The sequence below is a fragment of the Branchiostoma lanceolatum genome, chromosome 16 (assembly GCF_035083965.1).
Source record: "Branchiostoma lanceolatum isolate klBraLanc5 chromosome 16, klBraLanc5.hap2, whole genome shotgun sequence".
Taxonomy (NCBI): domain Eukaryota; kingdom Metazoa; phylum Chordata; class Leptocardii; order Amphioxiformes; family Branchiostomatidae; genus Branchiostoma; species Branchiostoma lanceolatum.
In genome coordinates, this window is record NC_089737.1 from 11,612,586 (window position 1) to 11,636,521 (window position 23,936).

General features: G+C 36.8%; 1 protein-coding gene across 4 annotated transcripts in view; it reads right to left on the reverse strand.

The window, feature by feature from the left end:
* Positions 1-21,977, reverse strand: part of LOC136421915 (diacylglycerol lipase-alpha-like) — a 37,332-nt gene extending 15,355 nt beyond the window's left edge. For 2 of the 4 annotated variants that reach the window (XM_066409487.1, XM_066409491.1), the window contains exon 1: positions 21,345-21,977. In XM_066409487.1, coding sequence (XP_066265584.1) covers positions 21,345-21,439 — 95 coding nt within the window. In that variant the 5' untranslated portion in view covers positions 21,440-21,977. The remainder of the gene's footprint in view (positions 1-21,344) is intronic. The other 2 variants (XM_066409489.1, XM_066409488.1) reach the window with 1 other exon arrangement.
* Between the last annotated feature and the right edge of the window lie 1,959 nt (positions 21,978-23,936).

Here is a 23,936-nt window from a genome sequence, read left to right on the forward strand (position 1 = left end):
ATTATTGCTTATTCTAGTTAACCTGCAAGATTCATTATAAAAGCTGGAAAAACCTTTATACTTCTCTTTGATCCGGACCATTTTCTTCTGCATGAGCACCTAAAATTCAAACTTGACATTCAAAATCGATTTCCATATCAGGAACTGAACTTTAAAGAAACTGCGTCAAAGGAAACTGATAATTAGGAAACGGAATCAAGGGCCGTCAGGCTCCATGGAATGTTCAAAGGACTGATAGTTCAAGAGATCCAACCTTTTCCAACAGGACAGACAGATTCAGTGGTGTAACTTGGTTCACACACAAAAAACTCTGGAAATAATCTCGGAAAGAAAATGCCTGCCAGAGAAAGAAACAAAACTGTTCGCATATAGGCCCCCTCTTATCCTTCCTAGTTCAGTATACCCTAGATATTTACCTGATGGAAACTCTAGATCTATAATCTCCAAACTGAAGTTGAAAACCATTTTTTCAAATTCTTGAAAATTCTATTTTCTGACTGAGGTAGTGGCTGTGAGAGAGTCACAGCCAGTCAGATTTAAACAAATTAGAAATCTCTACCCCAACATCTGCTTGGAGATTAGAACTCCTACATTTTCCCACAGTGATACACCAACAAGTAGTTCATTTCCTTCAGGTAAATTACAGGTTGCCACAGAAGGAAGAACCTCGTTAGCAGTCTAACAAGGTAGTTAAATGCAGACCGCCAGCGCTGCTATGGAGTCCTGACATTAATGTGTGGGGAAGTAGCAATCTGCTTGAGTTATAATCTCCTGGCTACGGTGAGGATAATGATGTCCCTGATGACAGAGTCACTCTATGTCAGGGAAAATCATTCTGATTTGTGTTTTATATAATCATGAATAAAGTTAAAACCTGTGCAAGTGACCACCTTATACTTAAGGACCACCTGGCTACCGTGACCACATTTTGATGGTCCCTTTGATAATTTTTGCCATTGGGTGATTGACACAAGCATCAGGAATCCTGTCAATAGTGACCACCTGTTCATATAGACCAGGTTGTCTTCTGTCAGGCTTTGGCTGTATATAAGGACAAAACAAAGTTGTAGCACATCAAATTGTAGTATACAAAACTAGAAATATGTAGCTGTTGATAGCATTGATAGACCAAACTATGACCAGTTTTCTTTCAAGAGTATCATGACTATCTTTTGACATCAAAAGGAACTGTGTAAATTTGATTTGCCAAATCTTGTTGTATAGTTCCTTAACAAGTTATGTACCTAATACAATCAGTTTTGAAGTCAATTGGCAGGGAGGTTCTATCCCCTGGTTACATTTAGTCTTGTACCCAAGACAACAGAATCAATTCCCCGTCCCTTCTTGTTCACTGACATGGTTTCTCACGTTTCCTATCCCCCCTGGCAACCACAGGAAATTCAAGTAATCGGCAACAATCCCTTTTATCAAAAGAAATATTACGAGCTTGTTGTGCGCCATTTTTGCTTCCAGGTAGAGCACAGAGACTAGTACAATAGGAGCCAAAACTTAACAGGAAGTCTTAAAAGTTGTCATGACCACTTTTTTGCATAACATTAGTGTTTTCTCTCAATTTTGACTGCCCCCCCCCCCCCAAAAAAATATATAGGGGTACCTAATCTAGTTATAACTAGTAATCAATAAATTTTGCAGCAGTACCACTCCAACTATTTCCTCAAGTATATCCAATCTTATTGTGTCACAGACTAAAGGGTTTATTCAAAAAGGTAATAAGAAACATTTCTACCCAACAAAAGCTCAGGGAAAAAGCCAATACACTGAGATGTTAGACTTTCTCATGATCTCTTCAATCCTGGCCTCCAATGATCATGTTACAATAAATATACAATGTTATAATTTCTACATAATGCAGAGAGTTTTTGTAGTGAATTATAATTTATATTGTTTTAATAACTCACTTCAACATAGTTTATCATTAAATGATTAATGCTACTCTTCGAGTTGAATGAAGCCTGTTGAAGACTCAAGTCTCAAGTACATAATCATGTTATTCTGATGGTCAGATTATTCAGCCCTTTGGTCATTGAATCCCATTGATGTAGTCTGAGAGTTCCTCACCCAAACCTATAGATTACAGTAACTGTTGTATGCATACAGGGTATTGTCCATAATCACCTGGCTATTCACACCTCGTTATCGGGTGATTACAGGGAGTTGCAGGAAATAGGTGTCCTTTGTTTAGTGAGATTAACACCTCTTTGACAACTATCTGACTCAGTGGGGAGTAAGTTTATTGTCTGGTCTAAATGACTGTGTATCTATGGACTCTGGCAGATAATGGCTATGCATCATATACCTGATCATTGTAGCCTTTAGTATGTGTTCTTCTACTGCATATTGTTTTTATGTGCTGTACAACATCATTATCAACGTTATTCCAGGATTTCCATTTGACTTTGAAAGATCAGAGAAAGAAATCATTGAAAGTAATCTACTTGAAGTATCTTTCAGAGTCTGCAATGTGGATATTGTGTCTTCTAAGATTCATCAATATTTTTCTACAAGTAGTTATCGACATTTATTCTTCTAAGAATGAATATGCTGCTAAGACCATGTCCGTACAGAATTGATATTTTTACTTTGACACAAAAATGACAACATTCAAAACCAGGTAAGTCACATATTTTGAAAACCCTTACAAGGGCCTTTTGAAACACTTAATATGAAAAAGATTGAGATGAATACAGAATGAAACAGCAGCAGAGAATATCTAATACCCATAATAATTTACACTTACAAAGTGACATGAGAAAAGGTGACCGTCTGGTCCTTAATGACTTTACAGCACAGCAATTCCGAGTCCTTAATGTTCTGTTATTTCCCTGGAGAGTTTTGGCAGTCTTTGAGATAACTACAAGCGATGTAGAGCCCTTGGGACTATGTTACAGATCACCAAAAAGGCATGCAATTTCCGGAGAGAAGAGTTGTCTGCCAAAAGGGGTCAAGCCTTTAGACCTTGTTAGCCCTTAAGTACAAGATCCAATCGCTTTAAGATCTTTTCAATGAAAAGCAGAAACCCATGTATGAGGGGGAAGTGCTGTCCTTGTTGTAAGGACTTTTGATGTTATGAAGTCCTCTTTTCAAATTGAGGAAGAAGGTTGGCTTTAAAAGGGGACTTGGTTCTGAAAATGGACCATGGTAGAAACAATTTAAGAGTCATTGCATGAGAAAACCAGGCAAAACCAGGCAGAGGTGGGAAGATGGGGGTCGGCCAAATCGGCTCATACTTTGTATGTGTGATAGGTATGTGGAACTATGAACAGCCATATAATTGAAACCCTCCAGCTATTTTTCGTTATGACGTTCTGGGACCCCCCTCCGAGACCCTCAAAAATCCAACAATTTATGGCTGAAAATTACTGAAATTGCAATGGCTACCCTGACAATTCTGATTAAGATACGATTATAAATTCTATATTTCCATATAGCATGGGTTCCCTAGTTTGACCTACCAAAAGTTGAAGGTGAAGCATTGAAGTTATGAGGGTGTACTAGGGGGTTACCAGAACCAATGAAAGCAGAATGTTCATCTCTTTGAATTTTAGTCATTTTCAAGGGGCATTATCTGCCCTGGGCAGTGGCTTTGGAGAATGGTTTTACTGTTGCTGGAGAGAAGAATAGCTACTGATTCAAAAACAACCGTCGTTTAATTGGGATACATATAACGCGAGCCGTGAATGGGGGCTCTTTATGGGGATTTTTCGGGTTTGGGGCTATAATAAATCAGGTTGTGACGTCTCACTACGGGGTAAGTTATGGCAATTTTTTTCTGCCGCTGGATGAAAACCATGCAGAATTGTCATATAATGCTAGCACAAATCAGAAATGTTCATTTGGGCTCTACATGGGGGATATAAGGATACATAAATAGTAAATTAAGCTTTTGCACATTTTACAGTTGCTTTTTAAGACATTGATCAGTAAATTACTTACTAAAAAAGTATTAGCAATTATAAAGCGGTCAATAGTGAAAAGGCTATGCATGGGGGTTATCAGGACCCATATATGTGATATCACGGGTACCCGCAGCTATATGGAAAATCAAGAAACAAGACAGTCACTATAACAAATGTCTGGGAATAGTTTTAAACTATATATATATATATATATATATATATATATATATATATATATATATATATATATATACTTATAAGTTTGGGTCAGTACATGAATCATAATGAAATCAACAGATTGTTTATTGCAGTTGCAATTGTTCCATTTCAAAGAACATTATATATTTGGTCTCAAGCATTCTCGAAGAACTCAGCCAATGACTGTAGCTAGTAATTTCAATATCTTTTACCCATCTAAAAAATCTAAAATGATACAATCCACACAATTCATACAATACAAGGCACCTGGCTATTGGCTAGCGGGAAAGCCAGGTACTTGGGAACTAAGTGGTTATGTATACTATGCTACAACTGCAATAGTTTTGAATATTGTTTAACCAATACAGGTATCAAAACTAACAGCATTTAATTTGAAGAAAAAAAACCCACCAAAACATGGATTTGCTGTAGGCGGTTAGAGGTTGTCATAATGTTATGGGAATGTAATGTGAAATCTAAAGGATTGAAAAAAGTTAAGGGCATCACTGAAATTCTTTGTATGTATTATTGCCGTAATACAGATAATAGTGCAATGCTAAAAGTCAATATATTAATGCTTCATAACATAGAAAAGTCCATAGAAACAGCCCAACATGTGCAGGTGCGCAGATGTAGGAAGCTTTCACGTATACTGGGCGTATTAGTGACAAGTGGCAAGTACGTGGAAATTGCGATGCGTCCCTCCTATCAGCTTCAAGGCATTCAGCCTTTCACATTTGGCGCGTTTGCAGATGTTCGTTTCTCACAAATGATAGATGATGGCAATAGTTGTATTTTGTATTATCACAATCATTTCATCCTCTGTGAGGGGACACAAGTTTCCTTGCAAGTCCCTGTGAAGCATGGCAGAATAAAGATCATCATCCTGTAAACCAACATCCTCCTTGAAGAACAAGTTGATGTGCATGATCTTGGACTTCAATTTTTGTATAATGATATTCATCTGTTCAACGCGTATGTCTGTTTCAATGGTCCTATGGCATGATTTTAAGAATTGCATGCATTTTGTAGATACATGTAGCATCAACATTTTAATATGGTTTGTGGAACCCTGGGAATGAAAATTACATTACATGCTACAGTAATGGGCAACGTTTTTGAGAACACTTTGAAAGTTTTATAGTCTGTGAACTGCAGTTTGTTGAATTCAGTATGATACCTGTTCTGATCCTGATTGGCCGCCAGAAGTATATATATTTAGCTAAAATCTAAAATTGTTCTTGACATTTGTTATAGTCTAATTACTTTATTGTCCATATTAAGTATATGTAGCTCTGCACCCATGTGCACGGGTGTGTACCAATGATAATGTGGAGTTCTGATAACCCCCATACATAGCCTTTTTTCATTATGTAACATTTAAGAAATGAATATGCATTATGATTATTTAGTGTGAAACTAACTAATTCTTAGAGAGCAACTGTAAAATGTGCAAAACAAGCTTAATTTTCTTTTTAAGTATCCTCATATCCCCCATGTAGAGCCCAAATGAACATTTCTGATTTGTGCTAGCGTTTTATGACAATTCTGCATGGTTTTCACCCAGCGGCAGAAAAAATTGCCATAACTTACCCCGTAGTGAGACGTCACAACCTGATTTATTATAGCCCCAAACCCGAACAATCCCCATAAAGAGCCCCCATTCACGGCTCGCGTTATGTGTATCCCAATTAAACGACGCTTGTTTTTGAATCAGTAGCTATTCTTCTCTCCAGCAACAGTAAAACCATTCTCCAAAGCCACTGCCCAGGGCAGATAATGCCCCTTGAAAATGACTAAAATTCAAAGAGATGAACATTCTGCTTTCATTGGTTCTGGTAACCCCCTAGTACACCCTCATAACTTCAATGCTTCACCTTCAACTTTTGGTAGGTCAAACTAGGGAACCCATGCTATATGGAAATATAAACTTTATAATCGTATCTTAATCAGAATTGTCAGGGTAGCCATTGCAATTTCAGTAATTTTCAGCCATAAATTGTTGGATTTTTGAGGGTCTCGGAGGGGGGTCCCAGAACGCCATAACGAAAAATAGCTGGAGGGTTTCAATTATATGGCTGTTCATAGTTCCACATACCTATCACACATACAAAGTATGAGCCGATTTGGCCGACCCCCATCTTCCCACCTCTGCCTGGTTTTCTCATGCAATGACTCTTAAGAGTCATTGCATGAGAAAACCAGGCAGAGGTGGGAAGATGGGGGTCGGCCAAATCGGCTCATACTTTGTATGTGTGATAGGTATGTGGAACTATGAACAGCCATATAATTGAAACCCTCCAGCTATTTTTCGTTATGACGTTCTGGGACCCCCCTCCGAGACCCTCAAAAATCCAACAATTTATGGCTGAAAATTACTGAAATTGCAATGGCTACCCTGACAATTCTGATTAAGATACGATTATAAATTCTATATTTCCATATAGCATGGGTTCCCTAGTTTGACCTACCAAAAGTTGAAGGTGAAGCATTGAAGTTATGAGGGTGTACTAGGGGGTTACCAGAACCAATGAAAGCAGAATGTTCATCTCTTTGAATTTTAGTCATTTTCAAGGGGCATTATCTGCCCTGGGCAGTGGCTTTGGAGAATGGTTTTACTGTTGCTGGAGAGAAGAATAGCTACTGATTCAAAAACAACCGTCGTTTAATTGGGATACATATAACGCGAGCCGTGAATGGGGGCTCTTTATGGGGATTTTTCGGGTTTGGGGCTATAATAAATCAGGTTGTGACGTCTCACTACGGGGTAAGTTATGGCAATTTTTTTCTGCCGCTGGATGAAAACCATGCAGAATTGTCATATAATGCTAGCACAAATCAGAAATGTTCATTTGGGCTCTACATGGGGGATATAAGGATACATAAATAGTAAATTAAGCTTTTGCACATTTTACAGTTGCTTTTTAAGACATTGATCAGTAAATTACTTACTAAAAAAGTATTAGCAATTATAAAGCGGTCAATAGTGAAAAGGCTATGCATGGGGGTTATCAGGACCCATATATGTGATATCACGGGTACCCGCAGCTATATGGAAAATCAAGAAACAAGACAGTCACTATAACAAATGTCTGGGAATAGTTTTAAACTATATATATATATATATATATATATATATATATATATATATATATATATATATATATATACTTATAAGTTTGGGTCAGTACATGAATCATAATGAAATCAACAGATTGTTTATTGCAGTTGCAATTGTTCCATTTCAAAGAACATTATATATTTGGTCTCAAGCATTCTCGAAGAACTCAGCCAATGACTGTAGCTAGTAATTTCAATATCTTTTACCCATCTAAAAAATCTAAAATGATACAATCCACACAATTCATACAATACAAGGCACCTGGCTATTGGCTAGCGGGAAAGCCAGGTACTTGGGAACTAAGTGGTTATGTATACTATGCTACAACTGCAATAGTTTTGAATATTGTTTAACCAATACAGGTATCAAAACTAACAGCATTTAATTTGAAGAAAAAAAACCCACCAAAACATGGATTTGCTGTAGGCGGTTAGAGGTTGTCATAATGTTATGGGAATGTAATGTGAAATCTAAAGGATTGAAAAAAGTTAAGGGCATCACTGAAATTCTTTGTATGTATTATTGCCGTAATACAGATAATAGTGCAATGCTAAAAGTCAATATATTAATGCTTCATAACATAGAAAAGTCCATAGAAACAGCCCAACATGTGCAGGTGCGCAGATGTAGGAAGCTTTCACGTATACTGGGCGTATTAGTGACAAGTGGCAAGTACGTGGAAATTGCGATGCGTCCCTCCTATCAGCTTCAAGGCATTCAGCCTTTCACATTTGGCGCGTTTGCAGATGTTCGTTTCTCACAAATGATAGATGATGGCAATAGTTGTATTTTGTATTATCACAATCATTTCATCCTCTGTGAGGGGACACAAGTTTCCTTGCAAGTCCCTGTGAAGCATGGCAGAATAAAGATCATCATCCTGTAAACCAACATCCTCCTTGAAGAACAAGTTGATGTGCATGATCTTGGACTTCAATTTTTGTATAATGATATTCATCTGTTCAACGCGTATGTCTGTTTCAATGGTCCTATGGCATGATTTTAAGAATTGCATGCATTTTGTAGATACATGTAGCATCAACATTTTAATATGGTTTGTGGAACCCTGGGAATGAAAATTACATTACATGCTACAGTAATGGGCAACGTTTTTGAGAACACTTTGAAAGTTTTATAGTCTGTGAACTGCAGTTTGTTGAATTCAGTATGATACCTGTTCTGATCCTGATTGGCCGCCAGAAGTATATATATTTAGCTAAAATCTAAAATTGTTCTTGACATTTGTTATAGTCTAATTACTTTATTGTCCATATTAAGTATATGTAGCTCTGCACCCATGTGCACGGGTGTGTACCAATGATAATGTGGAGTTCTGATAACCCCCATACATAGCCTTTTTTCATTATGTAACATTTAAGAAATGAATATGCATTATGATTATTTAGTGTGAAACTAACTAATTCTTAGAGAGCAACTGTAAAATGTGCAAAACAAGCTTAATTTTCTTTTTAAGTATCCTCATATCCCCCATGTAGAGCCCAAATGAACATTTCTGATTTGTGCTAGCGTTTTATGACAATTCTGCATGGTTTTCACCCAGCGGCAGAAAAAATTGCCATAACTTACCCCGTAGTGAGACGTCACAACCTGATTTATTATAGCCCCAAACCCGAACAATCCCCATAAAGAGCCCCCATTCACGGCTCGCGTTATGTGTATCCCAATTAAACGACGCTTGTTTTTGAATCAGTAGCTATTCTTCTCTCCAGCAACAGTAAAACCATTCTCCAAAGCCACTGCCCAGGGCAGATAATGCCCCTTGAAAATGACTAAAATTCAAAGAGATGAACATTCTGCTTTCATTGGTTCTGGTAACCCCCTAGTACACCCTCATAACTTCAATGCTTCACCTTCAACTTTTGGTAGGTCAAACTAGGGAACCCATGCTATATGGAAATATAAACTTTATAATCGTATCTTAATCAGAATTGTCAGGGTAGCCATTGCAATTTCAGTAATTTTCAGCCATAAATTGTTGGATTTTTGAGGGTCTCGGAGGGGGGTCCCAGAACGCCATAACGAAAAATAGCTGGAGGGTTTCAATTATATGGCTGTTCATAGTTCCACATACCTATCACACATACAAAGTATGAGCCGATTTGGCCGACCCCCATCTTCCCACCTCTGCCTGGTTTTCTCATGCAATGACTCTTAAATCTCACGACTGGATTTCTTGAAAGATTTTCTTGAAATTTAAAGTACATTCAAATCGGCACATTGTCATGACAAGTAATTATCTCAACCTGACCACCTGGCCAATGCGTGATCCTTCTTGGTGGTCCTTTAGATAATTTTTTCCCATTGCCACACACATTAAAAATCCTATCTAAAGTGACAACCTGTCAACATTGAACAGACTTCATTGGTCCCGAGTGAGTTCTTGGGTAGTTTTAATTGACTGTTACGTATAATTATGCATTATTTACACATTTTTGCTTCATCTCTACCTAACTAACTCTGACAGCACCACACAATCACACTTATATTAGATAGAACAATGAACAAACTTCTTTTTTTTACCATGATGTTCCTGCAATTTTGGGAAGAGCACGTCTTCTTAAAATGTTTAAGAATATGCCACATGACGTAATCCACCAAGCAGCTTCCTTTGGTTGTGAAGACTGATCTCCAAGCAGATGTTGGGTGGAAGATCATTATAAGTTTTCTTACGTTTAAATTTGGAAGTACTCATATTGTTGACATTTTGTTTAAAATGCCAAGAAGTTTCTACCTTTGTCCATCAAGGGGGACGGAAAGGTTCAAATTTTATCTGTCCCGAGCAGAGCATTGTCATACAGGTACAGAAGGACAGATGCTGGAGTGAAGAGCTTATTACCTGTAATCACAGGTACCAAATTGGCTATTCTGAGCAGGTTTTTAGGCTTTGGTGTCCAGAAATTGATTTAAATGATGTCTGTACAATAACAGCCGTGTTATAGTGCACTCAGGCTGATTGGACACAGTGCCAAGCTGTTAGTTCTGACATCATTTCCAGCTCACTGAACTGACAGGGCTTACATGGACTGGTAACAGGGACAGAGTGGCAGCATGCTAGCCTCTACCAGGCCCTCGTTCTATCGCTGGCAAAATAGTAGAAATCGGCCGAGGTACTCCGCTATACAGGGTAGTCTGCTATACAGTGAAGCTCCATTATAATGTATACCCTGTATAGCTCCATTATAATGGAGCTTCACTGTATAGCGGACTACCCTGTATAGCTGAGTACCTCGGCCGATCTTTATTATTTTGCCAGTGATAGGACGGGGGCCTGGTAGAGGCTAGCAGCATGCATAAAGCATTGCGTAATGGTAGTGCAGTGGTTAGAGACCCTGCCTTCAGACCAGGAGGTTGGAATGGGAGTTCACATCCACCTCACTGAACTGACATGACTTACAGTTACATGGACTGGAGAGAGGGACAGAATGGCATTGGAATCATGTTTAACCATTAAGCAGGTATCTCACTGGAGGGGGACACGTTGGCTCCATATTTGATAGAAGGGAGAAAAAAATGAAATTAAGCTATGATATCATACATTAAACTAGCAGATATACATGTACATTTTTACAAAATTATGGCTACCCATAGTCCTTATGGAACGACTACATACATTTTTCTGTGTAAAAAATGATGGAGATGAATATATAATATAGCACTCTAGATTTCATCTCATGCACCAAAATCCTGTACAAGGTGTGTACAAAGTAACAATATGTGGGCAGCCCTTTATGATGTTCCAACACCCTTAGTCCTGTATTAGTGATTAAAGGTTAGGGGATATCAGAACATACATGTACAATGTAGGGTTGTAACCATGAATATACAATATTCAGCTCTATAGATCTGATCCCCTGTATACCAAAAGTATTACAAGGTCACAGTAACAGGGCAGGGACACAATGTCCTGGTATGGCAAGGTTTGACATTGTCCGTTCATTGATGGAACCCTGTTCTACATGCAGACCTGGTTAGAGCCAAATTGGGTTTCCATTGATTTTGTGTACGTGTCTCCGCTGCTGGGCTGGAAAATAAGGAAAGGGGTTCAAGGGAAATTTGCAAGCTCTTTTTTACAAGGCAGTGGATTATGGACCACTACTTACGAATCTTATCTTAAGGACTCGAACCGTTTAATTTGTAAAATAGAAATAAAACAAGTAATAAGAAAGAGTCCTCACTTTGTTTATAATGATGTCATATTACTGATAAGTATGCAGCATTGAGAACCTAGCCCATATTGAATAATGCAAGTTAGTGCCCCCCCTCTTCTTCTCAAGGTCTGCACAAGAGGCTAACTGATGATGTGGCAAAATGTTTTAAAAGCAAAGTTTCTGAATTATGTTTTGAATGCTAGCTATATCATTCATCAATGGCATTAAAATAAATAGCTGTAACTCCACATGAGAGAATACTAAGTAGAATTTGATCCTTGGTTCCTACCTTAAAAGTTTACGATCTTAAGATAGATTACTGATGATATCAAAGAAAATATCTTATTACATTTCATATGTCTTGCAATTTATGCCTGCACTACCAAAAATGATTTTTCTTGTTTTTTCTAGTTTTCTTGTTTTTACTTAATTCGTGGACAAATTTTCTTGAATGAAGAACTTCCATGAAAATGATAAGAATAAATAAGAAAAGCACAAGGGACCATTCCAAGAATCTTGTCTTGTAAATTCTCACAACAAGAAACATTTTCTTATTTTTCTTAGATAAAGAAATAATTTCTAGAAAGGATTTTCTCTCATAAGAATTTTCTAGAAATTGAAGTTAAAAGTTCTTGTTTTTCTTGTATGGAGAATCTATTTCTTGCCATGTGTAAGAAAATACAAGAATTTTTTTCTCCCCTATCTTCTTTTTCTGGTAGTAAGAAAAAACAAGAATTCAAGATCATGAAAACAAGCAACAACTAGAATTTTATTCTTGAGTGTTCTTTATTTTCGTATCAAGAAACCTTGAGAAAGAAATTCTTGATTTTCTTGGGATGTTTAAGAAAATAGAAGAATTTTCTTCTTGCCTTTCTTGAGGTATCCTGCTTAGAAAAACAAGAATTTTCAAGATATTTAAGCTAGAAGACAAAGTTTGAGTCATAACTAGAATAATATTCTTGAATGTTCTTGATTTTTGTATCAAGAACCTTTGAGAAAAAAATTCTTGCTTTTCTTGGGATGTTTAAGAAAATAGAAGAATTTTCTTCTTGCCTTTCTTGGGGTATCCTGCTTAGGAAAACAAGAATTTTCAAGATATTTAAACTAGAAGACAAAGTTCGAGTCATAACTAGAATAATATTCTTGAATGTTCTTGATTTTCGTATCAAGAAACTTTGAGGAATGCATTTCTTGTTTTTCTTGATAATAATACTTTAAGAAATACAAGAAATACTTTGAAATTCTTACTTGAACTCGTATAATATAATGGTTGTTTCCTGGCTAAGATGAGGCTATTGCAAGAAATAGAAGCCAAGTTAAATTTTCTTTAAAAATCTTGATTGTTCTGGCAAATATCTGCATAAAATTTTGACCAATGGCAACACTTGCCATGTGATCTTTTCCTAACTCCTGATTGGTGGTTTCAAATGCCACAGGCAGTTGACAGCAGGGCCAAAGCTCTGAGAAGTTCATGCCTTCAAGTGCTGTTCACTTCTAGTTCTATTTTGTATTAATTGAAGACTCAAGTCGGTTTCAAAGTCAAAACCCAGGTACAAGGGAACATATACAAGATGGGGATCATGGTCTGAGCCTGCAGCAGATGCCAAATTTTGCACGGAAACACTGGATAGCAGTTATAATGGAAAAGGTAAGTGCCCCCCTCCCCACCCGACTGTATGAAAATCAGCTCAACTTTATTTATCATATGAAAAAAAAAGGTCAAAGGGCCCCTGGATGGTTTAATCGTCAAAAGCATCAAGCATTAGAGATAATGATAAGTATAGCCTCTTTGGGTCCAACTCAAAACATCTTTTTGGCCGATGAATTAATAGGTTTTAATCAAAAAGCGATCCGCACACATTGGAAGATTACATTCCACCTCTGAGGGATGGACTATTTTAAACGTATTGTTTCTGGAAAACATATGGATAGGTTAAAGAATGATAAAACATATGATGTGTTTTGTGAAGGAATCAATTCAATTCGAACTTTCACATCTAGAAGCTGGAAGTTAGTTAGCTCAACTCAGAAAGTAAAAATGAATAACATAGTCTTCATTTTTCCCCCAGATGTTGGAAGATGCCAATGGGAATGCCAATATGTCAACAGAAATGGGCTTGAAGGGTTTGGTTTCCATAGTCGAAGATGATCATCTGTTAACACTGCCAAGTCAGATGAGGCTGCTCTACACCACCTTCCAAGACGATAAAGAATTATATATTATGAAATATATCATATGTAATAAATCATATAGCATGTTAATTACATAGCAGTTTGTAATCTTTATGTCCTTTCAGTTTCAGTAGGCTTTGTATCAAAATTAGTTTTGGTATTTGTACAACGATATTGTATATAATGTATATTATTATAATACCTATTATTTTTGAAATATTACACTCAAAAGCTTTGCCAATGTCATTTTTTTTATACCAGACTCTACAATTTACAGAAATATTAAGCCATCAACATGTCATTTTAACTGTAACTCTTGGAGTGAGATTCTTATTGTAAGAACATCAGTCTTAAGAGTAAGAAAACATTTCTTGGTAGCAAGAATTGTGTTCTTGAAGTAAGAAAAGCATTCTTGTTGTAAGAAGATTAATCTTAGAAGTAAGCAAATATTTCTTGACAGCAAGAATTGTGCTCTTGGTGGAAGAAAAGTATTCTTGGTGTAAGAATATTAATCTTAGAAGTAAGAAAAAAATTCTTGGCACCAAGAATTGTGCTCTTGATATAAGAAAAGTATTCTTGTTGTAAGAAGATTAATCTTAAAAGTAAGCAAACATTTATTGACAGCAAGAATTGTGCTCTGGATGTAAGAAAAGTATTCTTGGTGTAAGAATATTAATCTTAGAAGTAAGAAAAAAATTCTTGGTACCAAGAATTGTGCTCTTGATATAAGAAAAGTATTCTTGTTGTAAGAAGATTAATCTTAGAAGTAAGCAAACATTTCTTGGCAGCAAGAATTGTGCTCTTGATGTAAGAAAAATATTCTTGGTGTAAGAATATTAATCTTTGAAGTAAGAATACATTTCTTGGTAGCAAGAATTCTGCTCTTGATGTAAGAAAAGCATTCTTGTTGTAAGAAGATCAATTATAGAAGTAAGAAAACATTTCTTGGTAGCAAGAATTCTGCTCTTGATATAAGAAAAGTATTATTGGTGTAAGAATATTAATCTTAGAAGTAAGCAAACATTTCTTGGTAGCAAGAATTGTGCTCTTGATATAAGAAAACATATTCTTGGTGTAAGAATATTAATCTTAGAAGTAAGCAAACATTTCTTGGTAGCAAGAATTGTGCTCTTGATGTAAGAAGATTAATCTTAGAAGTAAGAAAACATTTCTTGGCAATAAACAATCTTTGCTCTTGATGCAAGAAAAGTATGCTTATTGTAAGAAGATCAATCTTAGAAGTAAGAAAGTATTTTCTAGGCAGCAAGAATTATGTTCTTGAGGTGAGAAAAATATTCTTTGTATAAGAAGATCAGCTCTAGAGGTAAGAAAGTATTTCTAGGCGATAACAATTTTTGCCCCTGAAGCGAGAAAAGGATTCTTGATGTAAGAAGATAAATCTTGATGTAAGAAAACATTTCTCAGCGATAAGCATGTTTGGTCTTGAAGTGAGGAAAATATTCTCAGTGTAAGAACCTAAATCTTGAAAATAAGAAAGCAGTTCTAGGTATTAAGATTGCAGGTCTTAAGTAGAGAAATGCATTCTTGTTATAAGAACAAAAAACTTGAAAAGAAGAAAAGATTTCTTGGCTGTAAGAATTTTGGTCTTGAAGTAAGAAAAAACGTGTTGGTATAAGAACCTAAATCTTAGAAATAAGAAAGTAGTTCTTGCTATCAAGAATTTTGGTCTTAAGAAGAGAAATGCATTCTTTTTGTAAGAACATAAAAGCTAGCAGTAAGAAACCATTTCTAGGCAGTAAAGTTTTGGTCAAGAATACCAGCCTTTAAGTGAGAAATTAATTCTTAGTATAAGAACCTCAGATCCATGTGTCTGAATCAAGAATATACATAGAAAAAAAATCTTACTGCAAGAATTCCTTTCGGCAGTAACCAAGGTCATTTTTATAAGAAAGATTTTCTTACTACAAGAAAAAGCTCAGTAAGTAAAAAATTGCTTAATTCGTGGACAAAACCTTTTTCTTGAATACAGAAAAATTTGCTTGCATGAAGTAATATTTTTCTGTATGTAAGAAAAAACTAGAATACAAGAAATTGCATTTTTGGTAGTGTGTCTGCTTGGAAACTGTGACAAATCACACTCTGTCTCCGGCTTTCATAGGCAATGTATCACTCCCATGGTTCCTTGTGGAACTGGATCGATATCTTCACGCCGCCCTTCCCTATTGATCAGTGCTGTGATTCTGTGTGGAGACAATCATTACTTCTCAATGGTACTCTAATCTACACTCCTAAATTTCTTATGGCGCCACATCAATCTCGCAATCTCTCCGACACACGCGGCCGGACAAAGGGTGTGATTTTTGCTACGGTTAGCGATGGCCAATTTATGGCGTCTAGATCTGTTGGACGTAAAAAAAAGTAAAACAGTGGAACCTCAGACTGAGGATAAAGCATGATCTTTTTTTGTTAGCTATTGAGTGCAATACCACAATCTCTCCGACACACGCACTGAGACAAAGGGTGTGATTTTTGGTTAGCGATTGCAATTTATGGCATCTAGATCTGTTGGACGTTAAAAAAATGTAAAACAGTCGAAACTCAGACTGAGGACAAAGTATGATCGTTTTTTGCTAGTTATTGAAGTGCAATCCCACAATCTCTCTGACACACGCAGCAGGACAAAGGGTGTGATTTTCGCTACAGCTAGCGATGGCCAATTTATGGGTGTCTAGACCTGTTGGTCGTAAAAAAAATGTAAAAAGGTCGAACTTCAGACTGAGGACGAAGCAGGATCTTTTTTTTGTTAGCTATTACTAGTATTAGTGCAATCCCACAATCTCTCCGACACAATAATACTGTAGCTGGACAAAGATCGAAGGGGGATTTTTGCTACGGCTAGCTATGGCCAGTTTATGGCTGTCTGTTGGACGTAGACTGTCCTTATTTATTGATGGTTGCTTCGTGCTGTAAAAGTCTTATCAGATTCATTGATTTTGTTGTTTTACAGTTCAAGCCGAAACAAGAGTATGTTATCTTGCCCATCAAATTAGACTTAGAGAGAAAATATGCTGTCAAACCGTTTTATCGTGTATCAGCATCATGCTTTGTCCTCAGTCTGAGGTTAGACGGCTTTACCTTTTAACAGCACTTACGTCTAGCAGTTGTTTCTCAAAGATCTAGACTGGGTTTTGAAATAGTTTTCACCTCCGTGTGTGAAGGTATTGTTTTTGGTCTGGCAGTTATATATTTTCCATATTCTAGTCACTAAACACATACAGTATTATGTTAATCAAGACCTTATTTTCATAATCGATTAACTGTAATTAATCAAGACATGTCATACAAAATATTAAAAGCAAAGTCTGCATCGGTACTCATTAGAATGTATAACCGACTATAAATGGACATAAAATCAATGTTATTTCCTGGCACAGAGTCCTGACCTTCACTAATGAGCGTGACATGATGCAAGGCAGAAATATAATCATGCGGAAATGAAAGAATGATGAGAAAATATAAGTCTTTTTAGAGAGCCAGCGAAGCAAGAATACCAGAAATCAATACCGAAAGATGGATGGTGACATTACCATTTTCAACCTGACCTGCTTACATTACAATTTGATTTAAACTTGACCTATCATGGAGAAGTTCATCTTTAGAATATACCATTTTCGATTCAAACAACATAAAAAACGTATTCTCCAAGCAGAAGTGTAGATCAGGGGGTGGGGGGGTCGGCGGTAGTACTGTTAAAAATCCCTGCTTGGAGGATAACAAAAAAAAGGTTGCAACTTACATTCGAGAATTTTCATGTATATTGGTTGGTTGCAATTGGTTGGTGAGTTTATTGGTTGGTTGACCTAATACAGCACTAAAGAACAGCTGAGTGCTCAACCAAAATTGTCCAATGAGCCATTGAGTGCACTAGAAGTAGAACTAATGGTAACACTCTCTTCATACAAATGTTTATCATCACAGATGACTGCATGTTCCAATACAGTACTGTAACTGTTACAGCATATAAAAGATTCCAGGTGGGATGGAATTTACGATTTTGATTATAATTATTTTGATACAAACATGTATACAGGACTCGAAAATTTTCTTTCTGCGTACAAAAATGTACCTGCCCCAGACAAACCATACCACTGTACTGCTGGACTTTGAAACAATAAGGGCAGTACTAATCATAAAATGAATCAAACTGATATGACAATGTACATGTCGTAACGTAAGATAAAATTTCAATTCATCATCTAATTATTTTACAAGAGGTTTTTCAATACATCATGACAATCAAAACGAAAAACCCTCAAACACTTGTGTATACAGTACAAAGATCGTGCTGGTTAGGTGCAGGTACATGTACATGTACATGTAGACATAAAAAATACCTGCACAACTCCAATTCTAGTGCAGGTGGTCATGCATTTCAATTTTGAGCCACGAAAGGCAAGCATGGTTCCATTGTAAATTCTGCCAATCTCTGGCTCATTAACAGGACAAGGTCTATCACACAGCAGGCAGGCATTGATTCCTGCTGTACAAATGGTTCTTCAACTCATTTGTGCTGTAAAGGATCGTGTATCGATCCTCATCGTGAGTAATCGGTATACAAAACACATGCTAGGCTTCATCCATAATACTCAATTTCCTAGTTTTATCGGTAATCATTGGAATAGGAAAGGAGGAAAAATGATTTGAATAACTTTTTAGACATAATTCTCTACAAATAGTACAATAGGAAAATATATGAAGCTGCTACCTCAATTGTTTGATTTCTAAAAATATTTAGCCATTTTGTTATATGAAATATTGCTAAAATTTACCACTGTCAGTGACTGTGACTGCTTAGGCTGCAATCTCAAAACATTTTACAGTAGATACCGGTAGTACGTAGTTATGTATTTTTCAAGTTCAGAGTGGACAAGAAGACCACTCAGGGGACTGATAAAATCTGGTCTATGTGAACAGGTGGTCACTATTGACAGGATTCTTCATGCTTGTGTCAAGGGACTGTAAAAGAAGTCATATTGGCCATTGGTGGCCTTGCGTAGAGGTGGTCACAGATTTGACTGTAATTCGACATCATGTGAGATTTTAGAGGGCAACACAAGGGGTTAGTATCCTAATCTGTTAGTAGCAGTTTCGTCCCTTTATGCTACATGTAACTACTTAAAGCATGCTCTTTGACCTTTCAGACCACAGGACTAACACAATGACTGTGTGTGTTGTGTGTCTCACATGACCTGAGGTAACCTTAGGGATTTTCTCTTTTGGGACAAGAGGAGGAAAAATTAGGTCAACTTCAGTCATAAATAAGTGGGACTTGCAGTCACTTGCAATTAAAGACTGCAGTTCTTTTACTGACAAAAGCTGAGGTATACATACCGGCATTAAACTTGATTTCATGGACAGCAGGTTCTCAAGGTAGAGATTAAGAAAAAGCTGACAGGATCTTTCAAAGAAAAATTAGAATCTTTACCTAAAAGAATCCAAAAAAACATTTTGCTCTGCAAAAACTGATTAGCATAATGTCTTTCAACAATTTGAATTCACTTGACACTATAGGATAATTTCACATTTTGTTGTTCATAAATATATGTGTTGTTGTTCATTGTGGAAATTAACATGATTCTTTCCCTTTTTTTTTAGAAAAATATGACTGTGAATACCATAACCATCGGTACCACTGATGCTAACCATCAACATATATGTGAACCTAATGATTTTCAGCTTTGACCTGTACACAATTCATGTACATCTGGACAAGGACCAGGTCATTGCACATTCATGTACCATGATAACATCTCGCCTTTCTGTCAATATTTCCCCAACCTCTTACACTGAAGTCTACTATCTCTACATCTCTTCAAGTATCCTAAGCCTGGTTCAGGAAACATCTTACAGGGTTTGCTGCATCTTACTGTAAATCTTGCACCTTTTGCAGTGGCTATATTTTTGTGGTTTTACAAAAATTAACATGCATTTCCAATGTACTTATCATAACTGTACAATAGAATTATTTCAACTGCACAAGTCTAAATACTGCAAAAACCTCATGTTGTATCTTTCCACCAAATAAAAACATAATTGATTGCAGAAGTAAACAAATTTACAGATCATGATACATTGTACATGTATTATCCATGTAATACATAAAATAGAATATAAAATAGAATTGGAATCATAGCATAATTATGCATCTCACACAACACCAGAAGCCCAAAGAAAAGTGGGCCAATTTTGGGTGTGAATTACAGGGGAGAGGGCAGAGCATCGTCTAAATATTCCTTCTGGGAGAGTTCCATTTCTGCTTTGTACATAAGGCACCTTTGTTGCTGAACAAACCCTCAGGTCTTTTCTATTTATAATGGTGGGAAGAAACGAGGTCAGGTTGGTTCAACGGATAATAGAGCTAAACTGGAGGGAGTCAGTACACATAATATGGATATCTGTCCGTAAAAAAGCTAGCACTCAGGAGCAAAAGTTAGTGACACTAGATAAGGCGACAAACTATAGTTAAGTGAAAAAGAATTGACAGGTTCTACATTTTGATTAGCGGAATCTTTCAAATGTATTGCAAAATCTATTCCAATGAGCTGATTATTGAATATAATTATGGACATCAGCTTACTATGTGTGGTAAAATGCATGTCACAAAAACATACTGATTATACCAATTTCTTTAAAATCATAATCAATACATATTGTCAATAAAACTCCTGCTTTGCTGAGGTATTTTACACTTTTGTAACAGTTACTGTATTGGGCGCAACTTTTATGTCATCAACTCAAATCTGGCTTTACAGCAAGATTTTATACTACGAGAAGATACATTCTGAAAATCCATCCCTTGCGGCAACATTTCAACAGAACTGCAAAGTCACCTCTGCTATCGTCCCGCTACCCAAGTACAAATTCATGTTTCCACTCACGTTATAATCCCATTATGATGGCAGGGATTGGGAGACGGATCCTGTGCTGAGCCCTGATCCAATAAGGAAGGGCTGTGCTTGTCAGGGGTTACGGAACATCATGACGAGGTTACAAATAGGAGGCCCAGTAAATAGCTTCAATAGATAAGTATGATATGGTTTTTCCTCTGAGCCTGACAATCCCAGCAAACCTAACCTGTATAACTATTTGTCAGGGACTACGGAATATCATGACAGGGTTACAAATATGAGGCCCAGTAAATACATGTAGCTTCAAATGTACATAATAATAATATATAATCATGGTTCTTCAAGCCTGACGATAGCTTTAAAAATGTCATAGCAAACCTAGCCTGTATTTGTCAGGGGTTGTGGAACATTATGACAAGGTTACAGATAAGAGGCCTGGTAAGCTTCAATAGTATAGCTTTTCCTCGGGGCCTGTCATATCCATTGTACGATAGGTTTCTGACAGAAAACCTGCGTTTGTCAGGGGGGGGGTGAACATCATGACAGGATCATTACAAATAAAGGGCAAATTTGTAACTATAAATTTAAAAGAATGATACATAAACATGAAAGATACAATACAAATGGAGATACAAATAGTACCAGAAGTTTTGTTGCAGTACCAAGGTTACACAGCAGGGGGCCCAAAATCAACCTTGACCTTAAAGTTTGTCTTTCCTACATGTAGCCACATATCAGATATCATACAATCCATTTAGAGGTTTTTAAGTTATGGTGACCACAAATATCTGATCTAGAAAAACACACAGACAGACACACACACTGACACATCAAAAACAATACCTCCATTTTCCATGGAGGCACAAAACAGACATAATGTGTACGCTATGTTACTCACCACACCAGATGTAGCAGCAGTAGAATGAGCCCAGGCACCACCAGGTCATCTGATCCTACCGACCAACGCCGATTAAACACCACCAGCCCCGGCATCTTCCACCAGATAACGCCCTCCTTACGAACCCAACTGTATCACCCAACTGCAACCAGCTCCCTCTTTGTGCTCCTCCTGGTTTTACTCTTAGTCTCCCCTCACATTAGTGGTACAGTCCATTCTTCTATCTCCTTCTGCCATCCTCCTTATCAAGGTTCCAAGCCACACCTTGCATCGGGAATATTTTCTCGAAGAATTCCTTGCAAAAATCTACCGCCGCTGCATTCTGCTATAAATGGCGGATAAACTTGCTTAGTATTGGTGATGTCTTCTGAGGGCAGAGTGGACAATTTCATTACCGAATGCGGAGGAAAAACCGGCCTCTCCTATTGGCTTGTTCGTACCGGCCTTGAATGAACCCTCTTCATATCAAGCGTGGGCTTATAGACAATTAATTAACGTCATTCTGACATCGCCATGACAACCTCGAGAGGATGAGTCACAGCATCCGCACTGTCTGCATCTTCCACCCACGCGAGAGTTCCTCTTCCAGCCGCATCATCATCGACAGACAGGTGGAGAACACACGCCTGGAATGAAGAAGATAATTTCAAACATGTATTGAATGTACATTTATCATTGACAGTAGACTATAAGGGATGCATGTGTAAGAACAGTTTTGCAGCTATGTCAGTTAAGGTTTCAGGTCAATGACCTATAATAATAACCCTTTTAACATTTTTGTATCATCAAACCAAATCACTGAGATTTCCAGACATAACATGTATCATTTGATGAAGACTCTAATTTTTTAATCACAGCCACTGTGCAATTTTCCCTTGTACAAAGCGAATTCCTTTGATAAAGGAAAGATTTATGTAGCTATAATTTAACTGCTCTTGATTAGAATCTTGAAATTCATAACTAAAATAGTGACGATACTATGAAATCAAAATGCTGTCATAAAAGTAGTCATAAGATTCATCAAATAACACACGCTCAAAATTCCACATAATCTGGTAAAAGAATAACAATCATTTAATAGCTGAACCCCAAAACTTTAAATCCCCTAGTTGAGCATGAGCGATAATCCAGTCTTGCACATGTTCCATTACATGCTGTGAACTGTCATCAGTTGTGAAGAGCACTCTAGGGAACTACTAACATCAACATTACACACAACAATCACTTCAACAACGCACCATCTGGTCAGGGCTTAGGTGCTTGCATGCTCCCAGTACCTTTCATCAATTTGTTTGAATCTATCAATCCACAGCACTCCAAACTGTAACATACACACTGAAAATCCACTTTAAAATCTACCATCTGTACCTAAATAATTGTGTGCCTTGGGTGTATTCAATCAATCCTAGATACTACAGTATGACGTATTCATATGGTATATTACATATATTTACCTTAGTAGCTTTCATATACAATACTGTGAGCTGTAAGATAAATTTGGAATCTACTTTGATACAATTTATCTCTGAAAGATCTTAGACTATCATTTGTCTGCAAGGCAATTTCTCTTTACTGAAGACAGGTTCTATTAATTTTGCTATAACATATGTAGCTCCATCACTTAAGAGGAGTTATTTATTGTTTCTTTAAAGAGATGGCTTCCAGGCGTTAAAATCTGTGGTAAATATGATAGATTAGACCATCTGTTATAGAATTCACTATTTCTTCAGAGTGAGGCCCCACTGAAACGAAATTATGACACTAAGTATACAGACATGTACAAGTAACTGCCACTGATCACAAAAAGATAGTAATGTACTAATAATAAAATCAATTGAAGAATACCCAAATGTATCAAAGTATGATAACAATATCATGTGACAAAAACCTGATACTCAAAATAAAGACCAACATATTATCAGACTCAGAGTTCATAAAACGAAGCCACATAAGCTTGAGAGAAAAATGCCTACCTTTTAAAGAATCTAACATGATATTACAACAGGAATAGAACAGCTAAATGATATACAACCCTTTTTAGTTTGTTCCAAGTATCAAAATACTTTGAACAAACTTTTGAAAGCATCAAAGAGCGAACCCTAAGTAAAAATCAATGCAGGCAGAAAATGTCATCCGTGAAATCAAGTCTCTGTGTTACAACCGAGATGGTTAATGCATCGCAAGCCTGGACTTGACATTTTGATGGAACATTAGATTTTCTGCAACCAGCCTATGCATTTTGTGACCTTGTAGATGCATGTGAACTTGGGCACTTATCGTGCAGAAACTGTTTTGTGTAGCTCATACTTTCAAATGAAGAAACAAGGAATCAAAAATCACAATATTACCTTCAAGTTTGTGAAATGTTCTTTGTGAATTTTTGTGAATATTTCTTGCTAACTCTGTCCATTGTCAATTTTGATAGAACACTATTTTCTGCAACCAGTTTATGCATTTTGTGACCTTGTAGATGCATGTGAACTTGGGCACTTATCCTGCAGTAACTGTTTTGTGTTAGCCTGGGAGCTATCCTCCGTAGTAACCACTGGCTCAATCTTTTTGTTTGCTATTTCAGTGGTTGGCAAGCAAAAC